This window comes from Aquila chrysaetos, chromosome 3 (genome assembly GCF_900496995.4).
Source record: "Aquila chrysaetos chrysaetos chromosome 3, bAquChr1.4, whole genome shotgun sequence".
NCBI classification, from domain to species: domain Eukaryota; kingdom Metazoa; phylum Chordata; class Aves; order Accipitriformes; family Accipitridae; genus Aquila; species Aquila chrysaetos.
Genome location: NC_044006.1, coordinates 3,327,032 through 3,347,498, shown reverse-complemented (window position 1 = coordinate 3,347,498; position 20,467 = coordinate 3,327,032). Strand labels below are relative to the sequence as shown.

Sequence of the window (20,467 nt, the reverse complement as noted above, 5' to 3'; positions counted from 1 at the left end):
GCTCGGCTCCCCGCGCGCCTCCGCCAACCGCCGCGCGCAACCGCCGCCCGCCCAACGGCCGCGCGCCTGCGCCCTTCCCCGCCCCGCCCTTCCCCTGAGGCGGCGGCGGCGGCGGCGAGTCCCCCGGGGAAAGAGATCGCCGTCATGTCGTGATAGGTACCCAGCCCTCCTTCCGTTGAGGGTTTTTGTATTGTGTCCCGTTGGGGCTGTGGAAGACCGGCGAGGTGGGGTGGCGGAGCCCGGTCCGTGAGGAAACGTCCGGGGGGAACTGCCAAGAGCGGGGAAACTCGCCATCTCCCATCCTCGGGCGAAGCCTCCCCGTTAAATGTGAACGCAGCGAGGTTTTTTTCACGCCCAGCCGTTAAAGAGGAACGCGGCTCGATGAAAGCGAACACGACAGGAATTCTTTTCGCCAACACAAGGCTTAGGAACAGGTCCCCCCCCAGGCTGTCTTTACTACAAGTTGTCGTCTTGTCTTTACTACGAGTTACCTCAACAGCAGGGCAGTAGAGCTCAGCCGTTCAGGAGCACAGAGCCTGGTGAATGGCAGCGGGCGTGTGGTCTAAATCACTCCTAGTATTTTGAAAATCCTCCCCAAAACCACTTCGGACAGGACTCTCAAGTCCCGACAGATGACACCTCATGCCCGTCCCGGTTTTGCTGTGATCCAGGTACCGTTTGGTACTTTCACCTACTAGTTGTTACCAGCCACCAATAGCACAGATAGTACAAAGGAAAATTGTAAGACAGAAAAAAAAAGCCACAATGGTTTGAAATTAACACCTCTGTTTTGTTTCAGTGTTGCAGGATAAAGGCTTCTCCCTTTTTGGTTTTTTTTTTTCCCCACCAAGAATGCTGATGTGAAGCACTGGAGGCAGGAGGGTACATCCAACACACAGCTACAGTGGAGTCTGTAGCCCTGGGTTTCCTATTGTAAGATTAAGCTACTAAATTATAAACACTTTAGTAGTTTGCCAGTGTTTCAAACCTGTACTTTGATAGAAAGTTAATCCAAAGCCCCTTAAAAAAGTTCAGTTTTTCTGGACTTGTAAAGTGGTATTATCACATTTTCATGAAAATGAGCTTGGATGCTAGGTCTTCCGCTCAGAGACCATCTGAATGCATCCACACAGAATCACTCTCTCCACAAACAGGCATCTCACGATCATGAGCAGTTTGTTTGTAGGTCTCTATTACGTATCTGCTACTGGTTATGCATTTTAGTATTAAAAACAGATGCCTATTACGAAGATGCATTCTAGAAACAAGCCAGAGCGCGAAAGGCCCAAAAATGCTACTCTAGCTCATAAACAGAATACAATAAAAAAAAAAAAATCAATACTTTATGAAATCTTCATTCCCTTCAGGAGGTTAAAAAAATAAAATCTGTTTACTGCATTCTTTAATGACGTGCATGTTCACTCAAGGTAGCATGCACAGGCATTTTCCGTGTCGAAGTGTGCCATATTATAAGAGGTGTAGCCAAAGGCTGGAAGTTACGCTGGTGACTTTCCTGTAGAAACAAAAGCAGAAATTTTAAAAGCGGGTTTGTGCACACTGGACTCAATACACACTTCCCTCCTCCTCTAATCCTTCTGCATGCTCTCCTTCGGAATGCAAAAAGGAACATTACAGTCTTTTATAGATGTAATATTCTTTCTGCTTATATTGTTCTAGACCTTTCAGAGGCTTTTACATAAAAAAATTAGAAAGTTAATTTAGCTTAGTACAAACATAGATAAATGCTCAAAATAGTAGGTTGTTTCATGTTAATCAGAAGTTTGAACAAAGCCAGAGAATTGTTTATTTTTCTCTTTCTTGCAATGCATGATAACAATTCAGTACCGTTTTTAGTCTCTAAATGGATTTAAATTGTTATGATCTTTTCAGCTTAGCTTTTACTGTCTGCTGCAGTGTAGAACACAGGAACCTTGCTACAAAATCCAAGTCCAGGTCATAATAAACTATATAAAGCTGTGGTTTAAAAAAATAAGTAAGTCATTAGCGTCTGTCTGTTTGCTGTTGGTTTTTTTTGCCACAACCTCTGTGGGAGGATGCATTTACTGCTCCTAAATCATGACCAGATTCCCCAAACTGATCTGTGATAAAGGAGCGTTTCCTAGAAGATGAAAAGCTGCACATCTATTTCGTAACAATGTGAAGTCAAGGAATTCATAAGTGGTGTGAACTGAGTTTTTCTTAAGTTCAAAGGTGACCTAAATTAATTAATATTTTCTCTTGTCTTTAGATTTTTTTTGGTGTAAAATCTACAAACTTCCTAATTCAAATAAAAAAAAACGTTCAGAATAAATTAGGGGATGTTTTAGAACTGAGAGAAAAATGATAAGCACAGATTTTCATATGCTTTTTAGAATGCCTACAATGAAACATCGACTGGTAGTGATGTCCTGCAAAACATCTTCTTTCGTTAAACAATGAGGAAGTGAAAGCTGTGTGTCATCAGACTCTTGTGGTTTGTTCAGATGTAGCAATATTTAAAAAATAATATACACATACAGGTTTAAGAAATGGACAACAGTTCTCTGTAGATGTTTATTCTACTTACAGTAACAAAAACCTGTGAAGTCCCATATTTTAATGTACAGTGATATATTTTGCCATATAAAATACAATTTACAGAAATTTCTATCAAGTAAACCTAAACAAACACACTTACTTTTTGCATACTTTTATGTATGTCTTTAAATTAGAAACATCTCATTAAGAAAAAAATCTTACACCATAGTAGATGTTTGCATTTAATACCACCTCTCTGCATTTTAACATTTTGTCTACAGGTTCAGAATACAGATGACCATTTCAACCAGCAAATCCTTGATGTGTAAGGACTTCAAAGATGCACCAATAGGAACTGTAAAATCTGTAGTGAGATACATGGCATACATGCTACTTGTAATGTAGTCTTCAAGATGCAAATGTTTATAGGAATCTAATTTTACATTTCCAAAACTCTTTTATAAAAATATGAAAATATTTACCCAACTGTTAATTTACACGGTCAAACAAATTAGCGGGGTTTTATTTCATACTTTAGAATTACCTACTTGAAGAATACATGAAAAGTAGCGCTGTAATGTATTTCACAGTGAAAAACTTCCCTCTTGAAACACAACATGAAGTACCACCACTCTTCTTTTCAAGCTTAATGCAGTTATACCTTTTTCAGTGGAAAGTTTTATGTACACTACCAGACTAAGTAGGGTCTAACAAAAAAACAGTGACACTTTTTTTTCAGGAGCAAAACACTTTTTGAATGAAAAATACAATGAAATGGGGACATTTCTTAAGTCTATGGCAAAATTCTGCAAAAACAAAACACAACAAAACCAAAAAAATGCTCCACTAAATCAATTCAATTGAAGTAACAGATTTAGTGGCCTATTTAACCAACTTCTTCTTTCCTTTGGTATACCAATTCATTTATAGTCTTAGCCTTTTTCAAATAAATGTCTGATGTTTTTAGAAGTTTTGCTGGTTATAAAGGTGCTACTCTTGTCTGTTCTTTAATTATAGGTTTGTAAAAATGCAACATTTAAAACCCCTCAGCCTCATGAAAAAACTGAGTACGACTAGTATCTTTGCTGTACACTTAACAGATGGATTCCAAAACACAAAATATCTGTATATAAAAAGGAAGATAGTGCACTTTAAGCTTATAACATTCCGTTTTCAAATCCTCCATCAGTCACAAGTAATTATTAACACTGTTCTTCTGCAGCCTTTTCCTAAATACACACGACTCTTCCGTTGTAAAATAAACAAGATGGCAACGTTGACTCCTTTTTTTTAAAGCGTGTGCTGTAGGAACAACTTTGACACCAAAATATCACGTAAATGAGATGTAAAGTATGGCTCCTAAGGTCTGGATTAAATTCTCTTATAAAATTACAATTCAAGTTACTGGAAAACATAACTTTATAATCTTAAAAAGCAATATGCTCTTCTTAGACTTTTTCCATTTCTGTACTGTAAATGGAAATTTTAAGATAAAGATGCAAGTAGAAAAACAAAATTTCAGTACAGGTAACGCTGTGAATTTTTATAAGAAAAACATTATGCACAAAATGCAGCAAGTGAAAGTCCAGTATGTTCTTGCCTTTTATCTATTTGAGTATTTTCATTCACAGTTGTTCAAAAAATGCTAATTTATCAGTACATTTTGTAAGGCTAGTTTTACAACAGCATTTTTGTAAAGGTGGGAATATACAGTATATACAGAAGATGCTGACTCAGTCCTTGCTGTGTTGTAAAATTCTGTCATTTATGGGAAATATCAATCATATTTCTATGACTGATTAGTGGAAGATGAAGCTTCTGTTTCTGTTGGTTTCTGAGTTTCCTTCGGTGTTTCTGGCTTCATCTCTTTACCAATTTCCCTACTCTTACTCCGGTCTTTGCGATCTTTTCCTCTTTCTCTTTCACGATCTCTATCTCTCTCTCGATCTCTTTCTTTTTCCCTGCTTCGATCCCGGTCCCTGTCTTTCTCTCTGTCGCGATCTCTGTCTCTGCTTCTTGATCGCTCCCTATCACGTCTCCTGTAGGATTCTCTCTCTCTGGTTCTTGCTCTGTCTCGGTCTCTGTTTCTTTCCCATTCTTTAGCCCTCTCTGAATCCTTCTCTCTATCTTTGTTTTGGCTTCTGTCTCTATTTTTATCCCATTCCTTGTCTCTGTGTCTCTCCCAGTCCCTGTCTCTATTCCAGTTTCTGCCACGGTCTCTTTCCCAAGGTCTGCCGTGTTCTCGATCCCTTCGTCTTTCCTCAAAGGGTCTACCTTGTCGATTATCTGCTTGCTGAGGCTCTGGCTGATCTAAAACCTTGTCTTTATTTCCTCCCTCATACCTCTCTCTCTGTCTCCCTTCAAACGTCTGGCCTCTAAATTCAGGATTTTTGCCTTCTCGGAAGTCAGATGCTGACCACTGTCCTTCCGACTCAGATCCTTGTCCAGAAATATTGGAAAGAGATGCAGATGGTCCAGCTTCCTCCCACATCTCTTTTCTGTGGGGTGGTGGATGGCTTGGAAGGTCCAGGAGTGGTCTTGGGGTTGGCTTCATACCTTGTGGTGACTGACCTTGGAAATGAAATCTAGAAGGAGGAGGTTCATTTTCTTCTGGAAACAGTGCAGGTGTGGCTCCTCTTGGTCCTCCAAACTGAAGTGGTGCTGGACCTCTCTGGTTGGCAAATCTGGGTGGTGGACTCCCTCTCCGTTCTTCAAATGGCTGTGGCAAAAGTCCTCTTGGACCAGGTATATGATTTGGAGCCGGACCTCTCTGCCCTTCAAATTGATTTGGGTGAGGCCCTCTTGGTCCCCCAAAATGACTCGGGGCTGGACCTCTTGGCCCTCCAAACTGAGGGCCTCCTCTCTGTCCTTTAAATTGAGCTGGTGGGGGTCGTCTTTGACCTCCAAAAGGAAAAGGTGAAGGACCTCTGTTTCCCATAAACTGAGGTGGGTCTGGTCCTTCGAACTGTCCTGGAGGCCTGATCATTTCATTATATTGGGAGTCTGAGAATTCCCTTTGTTCCATGTGAGGTTCCCTCCGATCTTCAAACTGAGATGGTGACATTCCTCTTGGAACACCATGATAAGAAGGGGTAGGGCCCCTGTTATCACCAAAAAGAGATGGTGGTCCATGCTGTGTAGAAAATAAGGAAGGAATGGGACCCTTTTGACCTCCAAATCTTCCTGATGGAGGTCCTCTTTGCCCATCACTATTTGGAGAACCATGCTCTTCAGAGAACTGTGGTGCTGGTCCTCTAAAATTAGGTCCATGAGGTCCTCCAGGTGCATTGAGCATCAGTGGTTGTGGAGGCCCTCCCTTCTGCCCAGACAAAGAAAATGGAGGTCCAGCTCGGTTTTCTTCAAAGTGCTGTGGGGAAGGTCCGCCCTCACTCTGAACTGATGGAGTTTCAGTTTGTTCTACAAATTGATGAGACTGAGGATTTCTTTGTTCGTCATATTGCACTGATGAAAGACCCCTCTCTGGTTCAAAGTGACCAGCTACCTTCTCCTGAGAAGTAAACATTGTATTTGAAAAAGAATCCCTTCCCATTACTTCCTTTGACTCATTTGACCATGATACTTTATGCATATCTTGCAAAGACTGACTGTCATTTGATGTGGAGAAATTAGGCTGAAAAGATGTACTTGGAGGTGTTGGAAGCAGCACTTTACGTAAAGGTTTGGATGTAGAAGGTTCTCCAGAAGCTGTTTGACTCACGTTTTCCAAATTAACTTGAACAGTGTTTTCAAATTTGCTATTAGATGCCTCTTTCTGGGACGTCGTAGAAGCCTTTTCACTTGAAACCCAATTGTCACCACTAAAACCGGGCTGAGTAGCAGAAATTAGAGTTTTGTCTTCTTTACCAAGTGAACTCTGCAAAGCATTTGGAAAACTTGCTGGAGCACTTTCTCTTGTGGATATCTCATTCTGTACCACCTGTGGCTTTATTCGAGCATCAACATTGTCATTAGTCTCTGTCGCCATTCTTCTAGCTTGTCGAGGATCTCTATTCTGCCTTGGGTCACAGCCCTGGTTTAAAACTTGTGCTTGCTGATTTAAAGATGAAGGTAAATCTACTTTTTGTGTAGCTTGCTGGTCCTGATGGAATAATTCAGTCTTTATTAGGGAAGATTTTGGTGGTGGTGACATTAAAGCATCAGACACTGAAAAATGAGCCATTGAAACACCAACAGCTGCTCTTTGTTGTCTGAGGGCTTCTTCTTGTTCCTCTAGTTGTCTTTTCTGTTCTTCTATTTGTTTGTTTAATTCTTCCAACATTTTTTGCTGTTCTACCAAGGATGAGGATGCAGATAGATCAGGCACATATGAAGCAGATGTTTCCGAAGAATTGCTTTTAGTGTCTGTATACATTTTGTTAGGTAAATCATCAACAGTAACTTTTGCTTCTTCCAAGATAGTTTCATCTTCTGGATCGTAGGCCTCATCCTCTAGTTCTGCTGTATTAGATGGCTTTTCCACATTGTATCGTTTTTCACTTTCACCAGTCTGCATTTCAAAAGCTTTCTCTGGACCATATTCTTCTTCAGGATCATATGGTCTGTCATCCTCCTCCTCTTCTATAGCTCTGTCTTTTGACATCTGTCCAAACTGTTGGACAATGGGATCTAAGAGAGGAACAGCTGACATTCCTCCATCAGCACCACCTTGACCTTCCTGATTTGAAGACTGGACAGTTTCGGAATCCTTAGCAAGAGGCTCAAAAGTTTTCTTTTTCCCAAAAAGTGTCTGCAGGATGTGCTCCAGAGGAGTGGCAGTTTTTGAGGATGAAGACTGCGTAGCAGTAACGCTTGCAGAAGCAGCAGTTGAAATGGGTGGTGTTACAGTAGTTGTGGTTCCACTTTTAATTGAGGACAGTATTTTTAATACTGAAGGTGTAACTGCTGAGGTGTCCGGAACGGGAAGTGGGGGTGGAGGTGGAGGAGATCCAGGTGGTGTTGTACTTACGGTTGAATCTCCTGAATAAAGTGTGTATTTCGGAGTTTTCTTCTCTTGCGAAGCAGCTAGTGGCCCTTTAGAGAACAGTGATGTTTCAGTTTCCTCATGTGCTTGAATTCTGCTTCGCTTTTCCTCTATCTTTTCTGTTTCAATGCCAGTGGCAGGACGTTTTCCTTTCTGACAGATAACCAATCCAAGAATTAAATTTGGCCGAGATGACTCAAGACCTGAAAGGAAACACAAAGACTGTATATGTAAAAAACTAATTTTTACTTATATTTTCAGTAGAAACTTATTATTTTAGATAGCGGCAGCTACAAAAGTCAAAAAGATAACAGTTTTTCTAAATTCCATTAGATGACCTATTGGCAATTTTCATTAGTCCATAAGCATATGCATCTAATATTTCTTTACTTTTTATATATATTTGTATATAAGTAATGTTTTAATTCCTTCCTTGATATTTTTAATAAAAGATTGCAGCAACAGGTATGATTATTAAAAAGGGTCTCTGCAAGTGTTCAAAACCAAAGCAAGTTTTTATATTTTTTGTATTGTTACATCATTTTGTGGTTGTTCAACCACCCCTACCTCTCCCCCTGAAAAATCATGTATTTACTTTTAAATAGTTTGCAAATATGTTGTATACACAGAGATACTGAAAAGTGAGAAAACCTGGGCTAAACTTCATAACTGTATTTGTTACAATCTGTGCTAAAAGACTACATTGACATTTACACCAGTCTATAAATATTTTGTCTATCTCTAAGTTAAACAAATACCAGTAATTGCTAAAAAGATAATCTCAAACAAACTGTGTTTGGAAACAGTATTAAAGCTTGTAACCCACTCCCTGTTTGTTTGTTTTTTTCCAGCTAGACATTATTGTAAAACTTAAGAGAAGCAGGGAACCTGGTAACATACCAAACAAGCAAAGGAGAGCTTAAGCAGACACAAGTTTAGCACGTGGGAGAAAGGGACACTGGGTGTGTTTGCTTGCTCTGCAAGAAAATGGTTGGTTGGGTAAGAAACTGGTATGCAGAGGGAAAGGTGACTTTAAACCCTCAGTTGCAGGATTCAGTTTGATGCTATAGGCCTTTCTATAAGTAAAAAAAAAAAATAAAAATTTGTGAGTAGAATTACTCCTTTGTGAAAGCTTCAGACTTGAATCCTTGGAGAAGCATATCCAAAAATGACGGGAAAGTTTCTGATCAAGAGGAAAAATGGAAACGTCTGTAGGTCTGTTTCATGTTACTGTATTTCTTCCTTTTACATGCACAGTTCCCACTGGCACTTGTGGAAGATAAACATGTCCAGAATGAAGGGCAAGGAATAAACCCTTTAACATACAGTTGGTGGCAAATGTAGAAAATCTGTATAAAGAGAGGCTTTTTTAACTTCTGGATCTAATGACTTTTAAAAGGTCCTCATTTGAGGACCAGTGTCTTTCCCCTATACGTGCCATTAGTTATTATTTGCATTCAGCTAGGAAGCAGTAATATAGAAACACAAAACAATTTGTAAAATAACAGATAATATTCACTGTGGTTAAATGGTAAGGCGAAGACTCTGACCTACATTGTTCTTTCTATTCACGATCCTGTAAGTAAGAGTTATATATATATATGTAGGTTCCTTGTTCTTATTAAACCAAACCAACTGCTCATTAAGGAACAATTTTTAAATATCTAATTATTAGCACTGAAAACTTTTGATACCAACAAAAAACCCCAAACCCCACAGTTGCAGATATATTCCATTAGCAAACCACATTCACAGGTACATTACTTTGCTGAAACAACTGAATTTGAAGTTTTAAGGGGACCTTCTAATGAGAAAATTACATCAGGTGTTTTCCTAAATTTATGTTCACATTTAATAAACTTCACCTTTTCTAAGTTCTTTCACGCTGAGAAAGCAGCAAGAGTTTAGTGTATTTTTAGCTTAAACATGAAGTTTTGTCAGTGAGAAGATACCATCACTCTTACAGCTTAAGCTAAATTCAGTTAGAACCTACTTAAGTACAAGATGAAAACTTGGCTAAACTGATAGCAAGGGAAAGCCCAAGCATTAGAACCAATTAAGTCAAGATTTCCTCTTCAATGAAAGCCTATACTGCAGGAATTATTTGCAGTCTGCTAAATAACACACCAAAACCATAGCTGCTTTATGTTTTAAACTTACTATTTCTCTTCAATACTTGCTATATATTTCATTAAGCAATAACTTTTGTTCACAGAATGTCCCCCTAAATCACCACTTCATACGCTCAAATCTTATCCCATATAAACCTTATTTTCCAAATAATGAACTACAGATAATAAGACAAAGACAGTAATTTTTCAAATAAAATAAGTTAACTTCAAAGTTTTATGAGAGCTCTTGACAACTGAGGGAAAAAACCCTCCTCTAAAATTCTGTGTTCTTCTGATTGTAATGGGTAACAGTACAGTGAAACTGTTTTCATCACTTAATGAAGAAACCAGCAAAGTCTGGTTACTCCCTAGAAAGAGTCTTTTTCAAAAAACAGACAAAATGATAATGAAAATTTGAGGCCAATCTAAAATATTTGCTTGAGATTTCCTGTCAGGAATGGCTCTCATTACAATTATGTTGAAAAACAAGAATAATTAAATTTGAGTGAAAGTTTTTGAAAAACAGTTATTCTGTAAAATGCATTCTAGATCCAGAATGGAATTTATATTATTTCACAGTTCAGTGGTCAAGTTTTACATAGCTCTGTGGTTCAGAGGGTATTGGACATGCTATTTTAAATAATCTTTCATTTTTCATGAAATAGAAGAAAATTAAACTGGCTACGTTACCAGAACTAAGATTTGCTAATAATTCAGTACATGCACAAATTTGCCTCTTAAGAGGAGGAGGGATGCTGAGATGTACAATGAAAGCAGGCAGGACAGGAACTGAACAAATAATTATTTTCAGTGAATCTAAGATTATTCAAAAAGGACCACATAAATACTTGACTTATCCAAATAGTCATTTGCACCCACAGCTTAAAGCAATTCTAGCAGTTCTGTTCACAATAATTTACTACTTTAAATGAAATGATATAAATATATAAGATCAAGGCATAGTTCAAAAGTAAGATAACTTAACTGGGAAAAAAAAAACATTCACAATTTACAGTCAGAATAGACTCATTAGTTAGAAATGGTTCACTGTGTGTAAATTTGCTTTACGTTTTTTCTTTATCAGTATATGAGTAATGACTTCACATTTGGTCAGTGTTGACCAGTGCAGAGTATCTCACAAATTGGTCTTCATCCAAAAACTCCTAGTAGGCATTTGCTGTTCTTCTGTTGTTAACATTTTGGGTATCTACTTTTATGCAGAGACTTGTGATTTATGCAATTAGTCACAATGACTCTCAAACACTGAATAATTGAAATAAACAGGTTTTAAAAATCCATCAGACAGGATACCTAATAAACAGCAATTACTGAAAAATCAGTTTTGAATCCCTGTAAAAACCAGAGATCAAGTCACTAATTAATATAAGAGTAAAATTTTAATACACTTTCAAGACAATGAATTCCAGTAGTAAGTTAATAACATTAGTTATAATTTAATCTGTTTAAGTTTAGTCATCATAGAATAAATTCATTAAAATTTTACATTTTGATACTGTAACTTTACACAAATATTAGAAGTCATGCCTAACCTGGCTTCTACATTCACTCCATTCGAAGCGATCAAATACTAAATGCTTCTTTTGAATGGAAAAATACAGCTAGACCAGCATTTCAAAGGTCAGTCCCATTCTATTTCAATATCCATAAATAGGTTAAGTGCCTAATTTTAGATAATAACAAAAATGTTGGCTGCAGTCTCCAACTATTGCTCAATGACTGTCTCTCACAAGCAAGCATTTTAAAAGTGCTGCAAGCTGTGTCGACAGAGTTAGTAGCTTTCAGTGCTAAATTATTTATAAAATAGTTATTATTCTATTATGTATTTGAAGTCCACATGCTGGTTTTATTGAGTTACATCCTGTAACTAAAGCTGCTAAAACAGGATATACTAAATATTGGTATTGGATGAATGTTTGTTTTTCTTACCCCTTAATTACATTTTTTCATTACATTAGTTTTACCATATTTATGCATATAATGACTGCATCTTTCCCTATCATCGTCAGGTGGTAAGAAGTTACCTGTACGATTAAAGATACATGCCTAATTTCTGTACCTCAATGACCAAACCACAGGAATGGAGTAAGCATACCCATGGTGTACATTTTTAAACTGCAGAGGACCAATACAAGATATTCTTTAAATTTTATCAACAGCATTTAAATATTTGTTCCCATTTAATCGTGAGAGCAACTGACAACTATGACCAAATTTGTGCACCCTTAATTCAGGGATGTAGATCGCTTCCAGCATTTTAACAGTGCTGCACATTAAGGTACCCTTGCTGAATGGAATGGGCTGGCATAGCAAATAAGGTCCGTAATACTTTATGTTCCTCTACTCCTGCTACTTTTCATAATGATATCTGTTGAGATGAAGACACCTAACTCCATTCAGAGTAGTTACAATTTTGTTCCATTTGTTGCAGTTCTTAAGAGCATTCTAAACAGCATGAGATTTCATGCCTTCATACTTGAAGAAGAAACACACTTCCTGTTGTGAACTACCAAAAGAGATATATCAAGATTTGTGGAATCCTTTGCTGATATATGGCTGTTTTATTAAAATTCATTTATTTTAACTATACAAGATACTTGCTACGTTCCCAACGTTGCCACTAAATCCCTCAATAAATCACTTTCTGTTGGTAATTAAGTCTGATTATACTATTTTTTACAAAGTGCTTTGAGATCTACAGCTGAAAGTGCTAAATAACATTAAATGTGTATGTGAAACGGACAAGTAAATTCACATACAGTAAACCATTGCAAAAAGACAATGCAGAAGAGCCCACTGATACATAAAATCTGGTAATAAATGTCTGAGATTAATTAAGTATAAATCTGGATAACCTTCCATTTTCCGCTGTTTTTAAATCACCCATGTCAAAGTTTTTTGTAGATCTTGTAGGTACTAGTGCAGTTCAGAAGTCCTCAGTTGTGTTCCAAATCCAGTCCATCAGAAAACAGGAGAAATTCATAATCCATACATGCCTGATGGAACTGGTTGATACAGCTGGAATATCTTCTAACTAGGATTTCTGGAGTGGCAGCGTTTTATTGTCCTCTTCCTCCTCCCCCCACCCCCAGTTGTATTTATCAAATCATCTTAAGCTATCTAAAGCAGAATGCTTTTCGAGTCCTTGCTAAACTCTATTTGAAGGTACACGATTAAATTTAAGGAGACAATGACCACTTTCCATAAAATATTTTTATTGATTGTGAAAGAAAAAAGAGCGGTAAATTCCATCAGATGCCATTAAAAAGTATGGATTACATGTCTTTTATGCTGTGGTTTTATACATACACAAAAACAGAAAAACAGCTTACCTGATTTTTTTGCCCCCCCTCCTCCCCCATACTGGATCTGTTTTTAAAATATGAACACAACTTAGCACAACCATGAGGTAAAGGCTGCTACAGAAGTTTCCAAGAAGTGTGAATTGATGGCAGAAGCCTAAGTGGGTCTTCTGTGAAACTGTTATATCATATGGCCTCTCTGCCTTTGGAACCTTGCTTCTATTGCTATCCTTTAATCCACTTTGCCTTCGATTTGAAAACCTGACTCATAAAATTTGCCTCCATGAACAACACCTGCAAATGATAACTACATTTCTTCTGAGCAACACCCTCCAGTTTTTAACAACTTCTGCACCTGAAACTCAGCAAAACCGGGCTGATATTACAAATTTCTCTACTAATACTTAGTATGAGTTTGTCTACATTTGCCAACCTCCAAGCTAAGATAAGAGTTTCATTTGAAATGAAACCTATAATGGAAAAGAAAAAAGAAGTGGAAAAAGGAAGGCTGGTATTTCCACAGGAATGCAAGTAGGCAACAATTAGGTAGGTGCCTCCCTAAAGCAGGTTATTTACTAGTCCACCAAAAGACTGCAAACATTTACAGCTGATTCAGTGGCCAATCCCATTCTTGTGTTACTGTCCAGAAAGGAGGGTATTTCTCTTGTTCTGGCTGGAAAAACCAGTCCATGAGTTAAGACTCTTTGCCTACATGCCTGTGCCAAACGTGTTCTGCACTTAAGTGTTTTCACTTCTTGGCTATGAAATGGGAACAACAGGTTTTGCCTATCTTTCAAGAATTCAGTAAGTTAAAGAATATGAGGTGCTGAGATTCAACAATTATAGCTATATTGCTATAATTTAGATAGTAATAATCCTGATTTTTTAGCTACAGCCTAAAAACAATTACCTAGACTGTGCACTGTTCAAGGACAGATAAGACAGACTTGGGGTGTATGAGAAAAATCTTGTCTGAGGACGCAGAGCAAGTGCCCTTTGCAATCTCATGGAGGAAGGGAGAGCATTTAACTAACGATGTATCATTTGTTGTTGTCGTTGAAGTCATATGCCATTAACACATGAAAACCTGTCCCAAACACTGTTGCTCCTGCATATAAGGCCTGAGAATGCTTTATTGAGTTTAGTCCTAAACTTGTATTTGAGTAGAAGAGAATCAGCTTCTCAGAAAGGCCAGCTCCTTGCATGTTTGCTGTTTCATACCTACCGTTTAATATTTTCCAAACCACTGCTGTGACAATGAAGTATTACCTTCGTTGTAACCTGTAGTTCTTCAGCTTCTCAATCTGTTATTTTATACAAAAGCCCAGGTACTCATTTGGAAACTAAGCATATGCACCTCCTCCATTCTCAGATGAAGATGACTTCAAATTTTGTAATAGAAGGGTGTTTCAGGGCTGAATTCATTCTCAGTTCTTCTCTCACCATGTTCAATGAACAAACATGGAGCAATCTCAAGCCAAACACTACTACTGGTAATTCTATCTAAAAAAAGAAGATTGTAATATAACCTGCCTATACCAACCTTAAGGAGTGTGGATCCCTTTCCCCACCAACAAACTAATTTTCAGAAGTCAGTGATTTGGCTAGAGTTTGCTCCAACTAGAACAAAAAATTTCAAACACCTTGTGCACCATATTGCACATACAGCATAATAATAAGCGTGAGACAGTGACAATGTAGTGAAACCACTATAAATATTACCTTGTCTTCATAGATTTCTTGGCTCCTCTGTGGGCTAAATTTCCTGCTTGATTTAAGCGACAGTAAATGGCTTCTAAGGGCCTAGGTTTTGTGAATTTATGGGTTGCTGAAGATAGGGTGGGGGTTTTTTGTTGGTTTTGGGGTTTTTTTTTCAATATAGTGGCTGTTCCACATACTTGATTTTACAGGTAAACTCATCCTCCTAATAGCATATAAGCATCTTGTTGGAAAGCCTATGTAAATTTCAGACAATTTTATCCTGAACAGAGTTGGATTTCCAATTTTTCCCCTATTTACGTACTTTAAAATTGGTTTTATATTAAAAAAATTTAATAATGCTTACATTAAACATTCAACAACAACTTGTCTCAGATTGACTTTTGTTTTGTGATTTTACCTAGCATTTAACCTCCCCTGTTTTGTGCTTACCTGGTCCCTCAAAGGGCAAGAGTTTGGAAGGAATTGGGTCCTTAGTACTCAGGGGGATCAGGTAGAGATCCTTGACATGTCTGTTGTTATTAGCTACAACACCAAAACGACCACGACTGCTAAAATAGGAGTAGAGAGAGATATAGGCAACTTCTTCTTCTTCTGTTGCAGGATGGAAACGAATCAAACACAATTCCTGTAATACAAAAGCAAAGTAGAAAAACTCAACCTGCAACATACCAGCAAATAAAATGCTAAAGGGCAAATGCCGGGGTAAAAATAAATTGTACATTTATCACTCCAACTATGTTTTCAAGGCAGTGCTCTAGCTTTAAGAGAGTACTGTTGTTCAATTTGTAATACTAAAACAGAATTAGGTTTGTCATTTTCAGAAATACATATTACTTGTGTATCTTATATCAAACTAAACATCCTGAGGCTCAAATTAATATGAAAGAAATGGAAAATTCTTAGCTTCATGATTATATCTGCATACTGTGCATCATTTTTTCACTTCTGAAGTGTTTTTAATAGTAAAATCTATTACATATATATATTAAATGGTAAGTTCCTTTTCTTTAAAATTTGAATTTCAATCTTCAATACTGAACAAACAGATTATTTATGTTCAATCATATAAATGAATAAATAGTATGAAGATTCAACTACTATGCGAGAGAGAGAGATATCAAGAGGTTCTGCAGCTCAAAACCATGTTTCTTCAATAAATGAAAAATTTCAAAAGAATAAGTGGTGTCAGTAGTTTTCCAGGTGTGATCTATGTCAGTATTTGCTGGTTACTAATTTATATCATAATAAAGTTGTCGTTTTATATTGCTGTATTTTTCTTCTGGGTTTTGCAAAGGATTTTAAGTGAATACCTTAGAAAGCGAAGATTTGAGTTTGCCAACATAATCCCAGACTGTCTTCGGTGAGATCCTCCCACCAATATGAATTGTATCTGGTAAATCCTAAACAAGAAGTATTACATGGTAGTATGAGAAAAACCAAAAGAGACTAATGATTAAAAGCAGTGCAGGTTGCCCCATCCCAGTAGCCTAGTGGATAATGCACTATTATATTTTAGTAAACTTTCATACATACTCTTCTAATGTCAGACAGGCTATTTCTAAATTTCATGGTGTTTCATTATGGCATGTTACCAAAAGGCTAACAGTACACATGAAACAGAAAAGGCACTCCCAAAGATAGCAGCAAAATGTCTAATAGTTCTGTACGCCCGTTACTGGCTTTGTTTTTATAGGGAAGCTGCTATTTGAAAAGCAGATTTTCTCCACACTTTCAGTTTCTCAGGAAATGCTGCACTCATGACTACAAGTCACATGAATTCTAGTGAGCTTCCCGTCATGAGGACAGTGAAACTCATTTTAGCAAAAGCAATACCAAAAAGAACCACCAACTCTACTAACAAAAGTCCTAAACCACACATTTGTGTTTGAAACTTCCTAACAGTCACATAAAATGCACTTCAGAGAAAAAGAAAAGCTTATTTGTTTTAGCGCAAACCTTTATACTGTCTCATTAGTTGAACGTACACCCTCCCATTACTAAAGGGATGCCATTTACCGCTGCTACAGTTCTAATATAACAATATACTGACCCCAGCCTTTCTAGCAACAGGAACTGCAGTACAGATTTACTCCAAACACATAAACATGTCAGTGCTAACCTCACTAAGATAATCAAAGCACCCGGAGACAGGATATGCTTTAGTGACAAATTTGGCCACACTTTGCATGTTAATAAATCCCTTCCAAATGGTGTTGAGACGAGAGAGAAAGAGGGAAGTATCGCTGTCTTGAGGTGAGCGTGGCTCTGCAACACTGCAAAACAAATCCAAAACAGAAAGGTTACAGAATACAAACGAGAATGGTCCCTTCTTTTTCACTTTTCTTCCCTCCTCCTATTCACCAAATATTTTATTTTAAATGAATAACAGAATTTTTACTAAATGCTTTGTTAATGTTTTCCATTAACTCAGTATTAATTGAAAAAAGCAAAGAGTAATTGAAAATAAACTTGTAGCTGCACACAGGCAAAAAGATGCCAAAAGATATGACTTTTATAAAATTAGGTTAGCACTATAACTGTTCTGATTCTGACTCTGTAACACACTACTCTGAATTGTGTACTTCCCACTAATTGAGTCAAAAATACCCATCTGAAAGAGATACTCAAGGAAAAGAAATTGATATAAACAAAAACCTTTTAACTGCAGTTTCATAGGGATATACTTTGCAGTATTTATTTTTACTATTGTACACACCCAGAATATGAAAGAACTCCACTTCCTTTCAAGCTGAGCAATTGGTTAATTTTAATTCATAAATTGAGATGTAACAGTATTTTAATATAGGATGAAAATCTGGAAATGCCTTTAAACCATCTCTCACATACACTCCCTTTCTATATATTAACGTACGTGCAGACTTCTAAGTCTGCATAACACCTTCAAGTTTTATTTATCTGCTGAAACACATTGTAGAATCTTTGCTGTCACTATACGCTGATGCTCCAAAAATTTGACCAACGAGAGAAGGTAAATGATGGTAAATTAAAAATCTGAATCAGGCTACCTGAACTTTAAAGTGGGACATGCCTTTTGACTGGGGGAAGGGGAACAGGACATGGGACTTTGAGGATAACCACATTAAACATTTGGTAGCTTGGCTTACTATTAAGTATACGCACTTGATACTGGGTGAATGATGAACTGCTAAGTATCTTGGATCTGGTGAGGATGATGGTTTTGTTAATATTGATTTGGGGACAGTCGTAACTGGTTTTGAAGTCTCCTGTTTTGTTTCCCCTGTTGAAACTTTGTCAGATGCAGGACCAGAGCGCAGGGCTGGCGTCACAATACCGGAGGAGCTGCTCATTGCTGTCCGAGGGTCTCTGCCAGAAACTGTTACGGTTGTGACAACTCCACCAGCACAAGAGGCAGGAAAAGCAGAAGCCTCTTCAGGTACAGAAGAATCTGTATTATTATGGCCCTGGGTTGTAGGAATGTAAGTTCTTTCTACGCTTGACTGAGAAACTGTTTCTGCTACTGGTCCAACTTCAGTTTCCATTGCATTTTCAGAGACGGCCTCTTTGGCAGGCTCTGCTGTTGGGGGTGGTGCAGAACTTTCGTACTTTGGCTGAACTTCTGGTTTTGATTTCGACTCCACCTTTTTAACAGGAGCTGCTGACTTTATCTTCTTAGGTGGTACTTCATCTTCAGATGCTGAAATCTGACCTATAAATTTATTTCAAAAGCTTTTGATTATGATTTAACAATGAAATAGTTTGGAAAAAAACAAATAAACAAACAACACGCTTAACATAATTCTTTTACTTTGCACGAAGTCAGCACTGTAGATACCTGTACAGATTTTGCAGTTCAGGTCAAAAAGATGGGCTCGATGTTGACTTGTTGTATCCTTCAACATACTGCTAAAAACATCTAGAGAAGGAGCACTGTTTAAATTCGGTGCAGTTCGGGCTGACTCTTGCTGCTCCTGAAAGTGAATAAACACAAAAAAATATTAAAAAAAATAGAGTTCTCAATGTTTGTCCTTATTTCACTCCATGATGTTCTAAATGTTCAGAAATAAAAGATTTCTCTGTAAATTGACAGCAAGGGCTGAAAAATACACAGCATTTTAGAATTGCATGCAAAATATGCCTATAATTTTGTTGTTGCACTCCTTCAAACCAAAAGGAAAAATGCTCATAGCACACCTAGTAGGTAACAATATCCTTACAGTTCATTGAAACAATCTGCACTTCTGCTGAAAAATCTGAGGCCCTAGTTACCATTTATCTCCCTTGATGTCTTCATGCTGAAGCAACAGCCAATACTTACATCAGAATCGGACACTGGGGGAGAATCTTCCATATTTACAACTGGTATATGTTCCCGTTTTACAGTTGTTTTCTTGATTTCATGAGATTTGCTTCTTGACTCTATCATCTGAAAGAAACAAAACCAGTTTCGTAAAAAGTCCACATATTTATTTTATAATTTTATTCTGTACTTTGTTATCATTTGGCTGGTGGTAGAGAAAAAGCATATTGAAACTGAACATTATTAGTATTTCATTATGAAGAAAACAGTGTGTTAACATAATATGGGTGGTACGGGTTGGCAAACTCACTCCTAATTTGTATCTAAGGACATAAGGGAAAATTATGTTACTTACTGCTTTAGCTGGTTTCTCTTTCCATACAGACAGTTCTTTAGATAAAAGTTCTTCTGGTTTCATTCTCACTAGTTTTGACAGTGAGATTTCCTCACGAAGGACACGATGAAAAAGTCCCTGAAAACAAAACAGACTTTGTTGCCATGCTGAAGAGAACCTGCTTGGGTAACTAACAAGATTTGCAGTGCTGAATAGGCAAAACTTGTTCTAGTTTCTTAATTCCCTATTAAAAATATTGATTACTTATAAGCAAATTTGGAAAGGTGCAGCAACCAGAAAACAAGGAGGAAATAAACACGAAGGATTAATTTTCCTCATTATCATCAATAACTATCAATATAACTGAATAGGAATGTCAGAAGTTGAACAACTGTTTCATATATATTGTAGAAATTAAAAAAACAAAGCAAGAAATTTCAAGTGTTCTCTAGTGAATATTTTCATCTGTACCAGCATCATTTTTTTTCTTTTAAAGCATAAATATGATCATGTACATGGGCAGTATCCAAAACATGCTACAGAATGTCGCAAGAGAAGAAATTAGTAAAATCTGTATTTATTTTAAGAAAGCCGTTCTGTAAATAAATATTTCACACCAAATGCCCAAACTTAATACATACACATGACCAACTAAAGTAGACTTTGAACTCCTACTTGGATAAAAAAAAATTTTAAAGATTTGAATGGCTTTATAATAATCTTTTATAGTACAATTCATAAGTCTTTATCTTGAAACTCTTAATGTTGAGAGTAGAGTTTGACAGATCATTAAAAACCAAAAGTATATTTCAGTATATGTTTACTGGTTAAGGAAATTCCAAACCTGGTTTTTGGGGTCCTTGAGATTGAACATGATGCTACGGTATTTACTCTTGTATCTGTTGTCCGTAACTTGGAACAAATTAAACATCTCCTTTTCAATATTGAGTGCTATTCTCCCTACTTCACTCTCTGTCATGACCAGATCATCGCTGTCATTGACTCTGTTAAAAACAAAAGAGGGTACGTGCGTTTACGTTAGGCATGAATCTTTAGGTAGCATTCATAAAAACTAACTTTTCAGAGAAAGAAGCTAACCTAGGCTCCTCCTTACTCAGTGAGGACTCAAGACTCCTTTAAAAGACACCTCAAAGCCAAAGTCTGTCTCAGGACCTTGAACTGTGAACTACGGCAACCTTTCAC

The 20,467-nt window shown here is 37.3% G+C and overlaps 1 protein-coding gene across 3 annotated transcripts in view; it reads right to left on the bottom strand.

Moving 5' to 3' along the window:
- Positions 1-2,539: 2,539 nt before the first annotated feature.
- DIDO1 (death inducer-obliterator 1) overlaps positions 2,540-20,467 on the bottom strand; it is a 56,411-nt gene continuing 38,483 nt past the window's right edge. For all 3 annotated transcript variants that reach the window (XM_041122714.1, XM_030009862.2, XM_041122715.1), the window contains 9 exons: positions 20,109-20,268; positions 19,286-19,402; positions 18,949-19,056; positions 18,466-18,601; positions 17,793-18,339; positions 16,771-16,924; positions 15,962-16,051; positions 15,081-15,276; positions 2,540-7,701 (listed from right to left, as the gene is read on the bottom strand). In XM_041122714.1, coding sequence (XP_040978648.1) covers positions 4,307-7,701; positions 15,081-15,276; positions 15,962-16,051; positions 16,771-16,924; positions 17,793-18,339; positions 18,466-18,601; positions 18,949-19,056; positions 19,286-19,402; positions 20,109-20,268 — 4,903 coding nt within the window. In that variant the 3' untranslated portion in view covers positions 2,540-4,306. The remainder of the gene's footprint in view (positions 7,702-15,080; positions 15,277-15,961; positions 16,052-16,770; positions 16,925-17,792; positions 18,340-18,465; positions 18,602-18,948; positions 19,057-19,285; positions 19,403-20,108; positions 20,269-20,467) is intronic.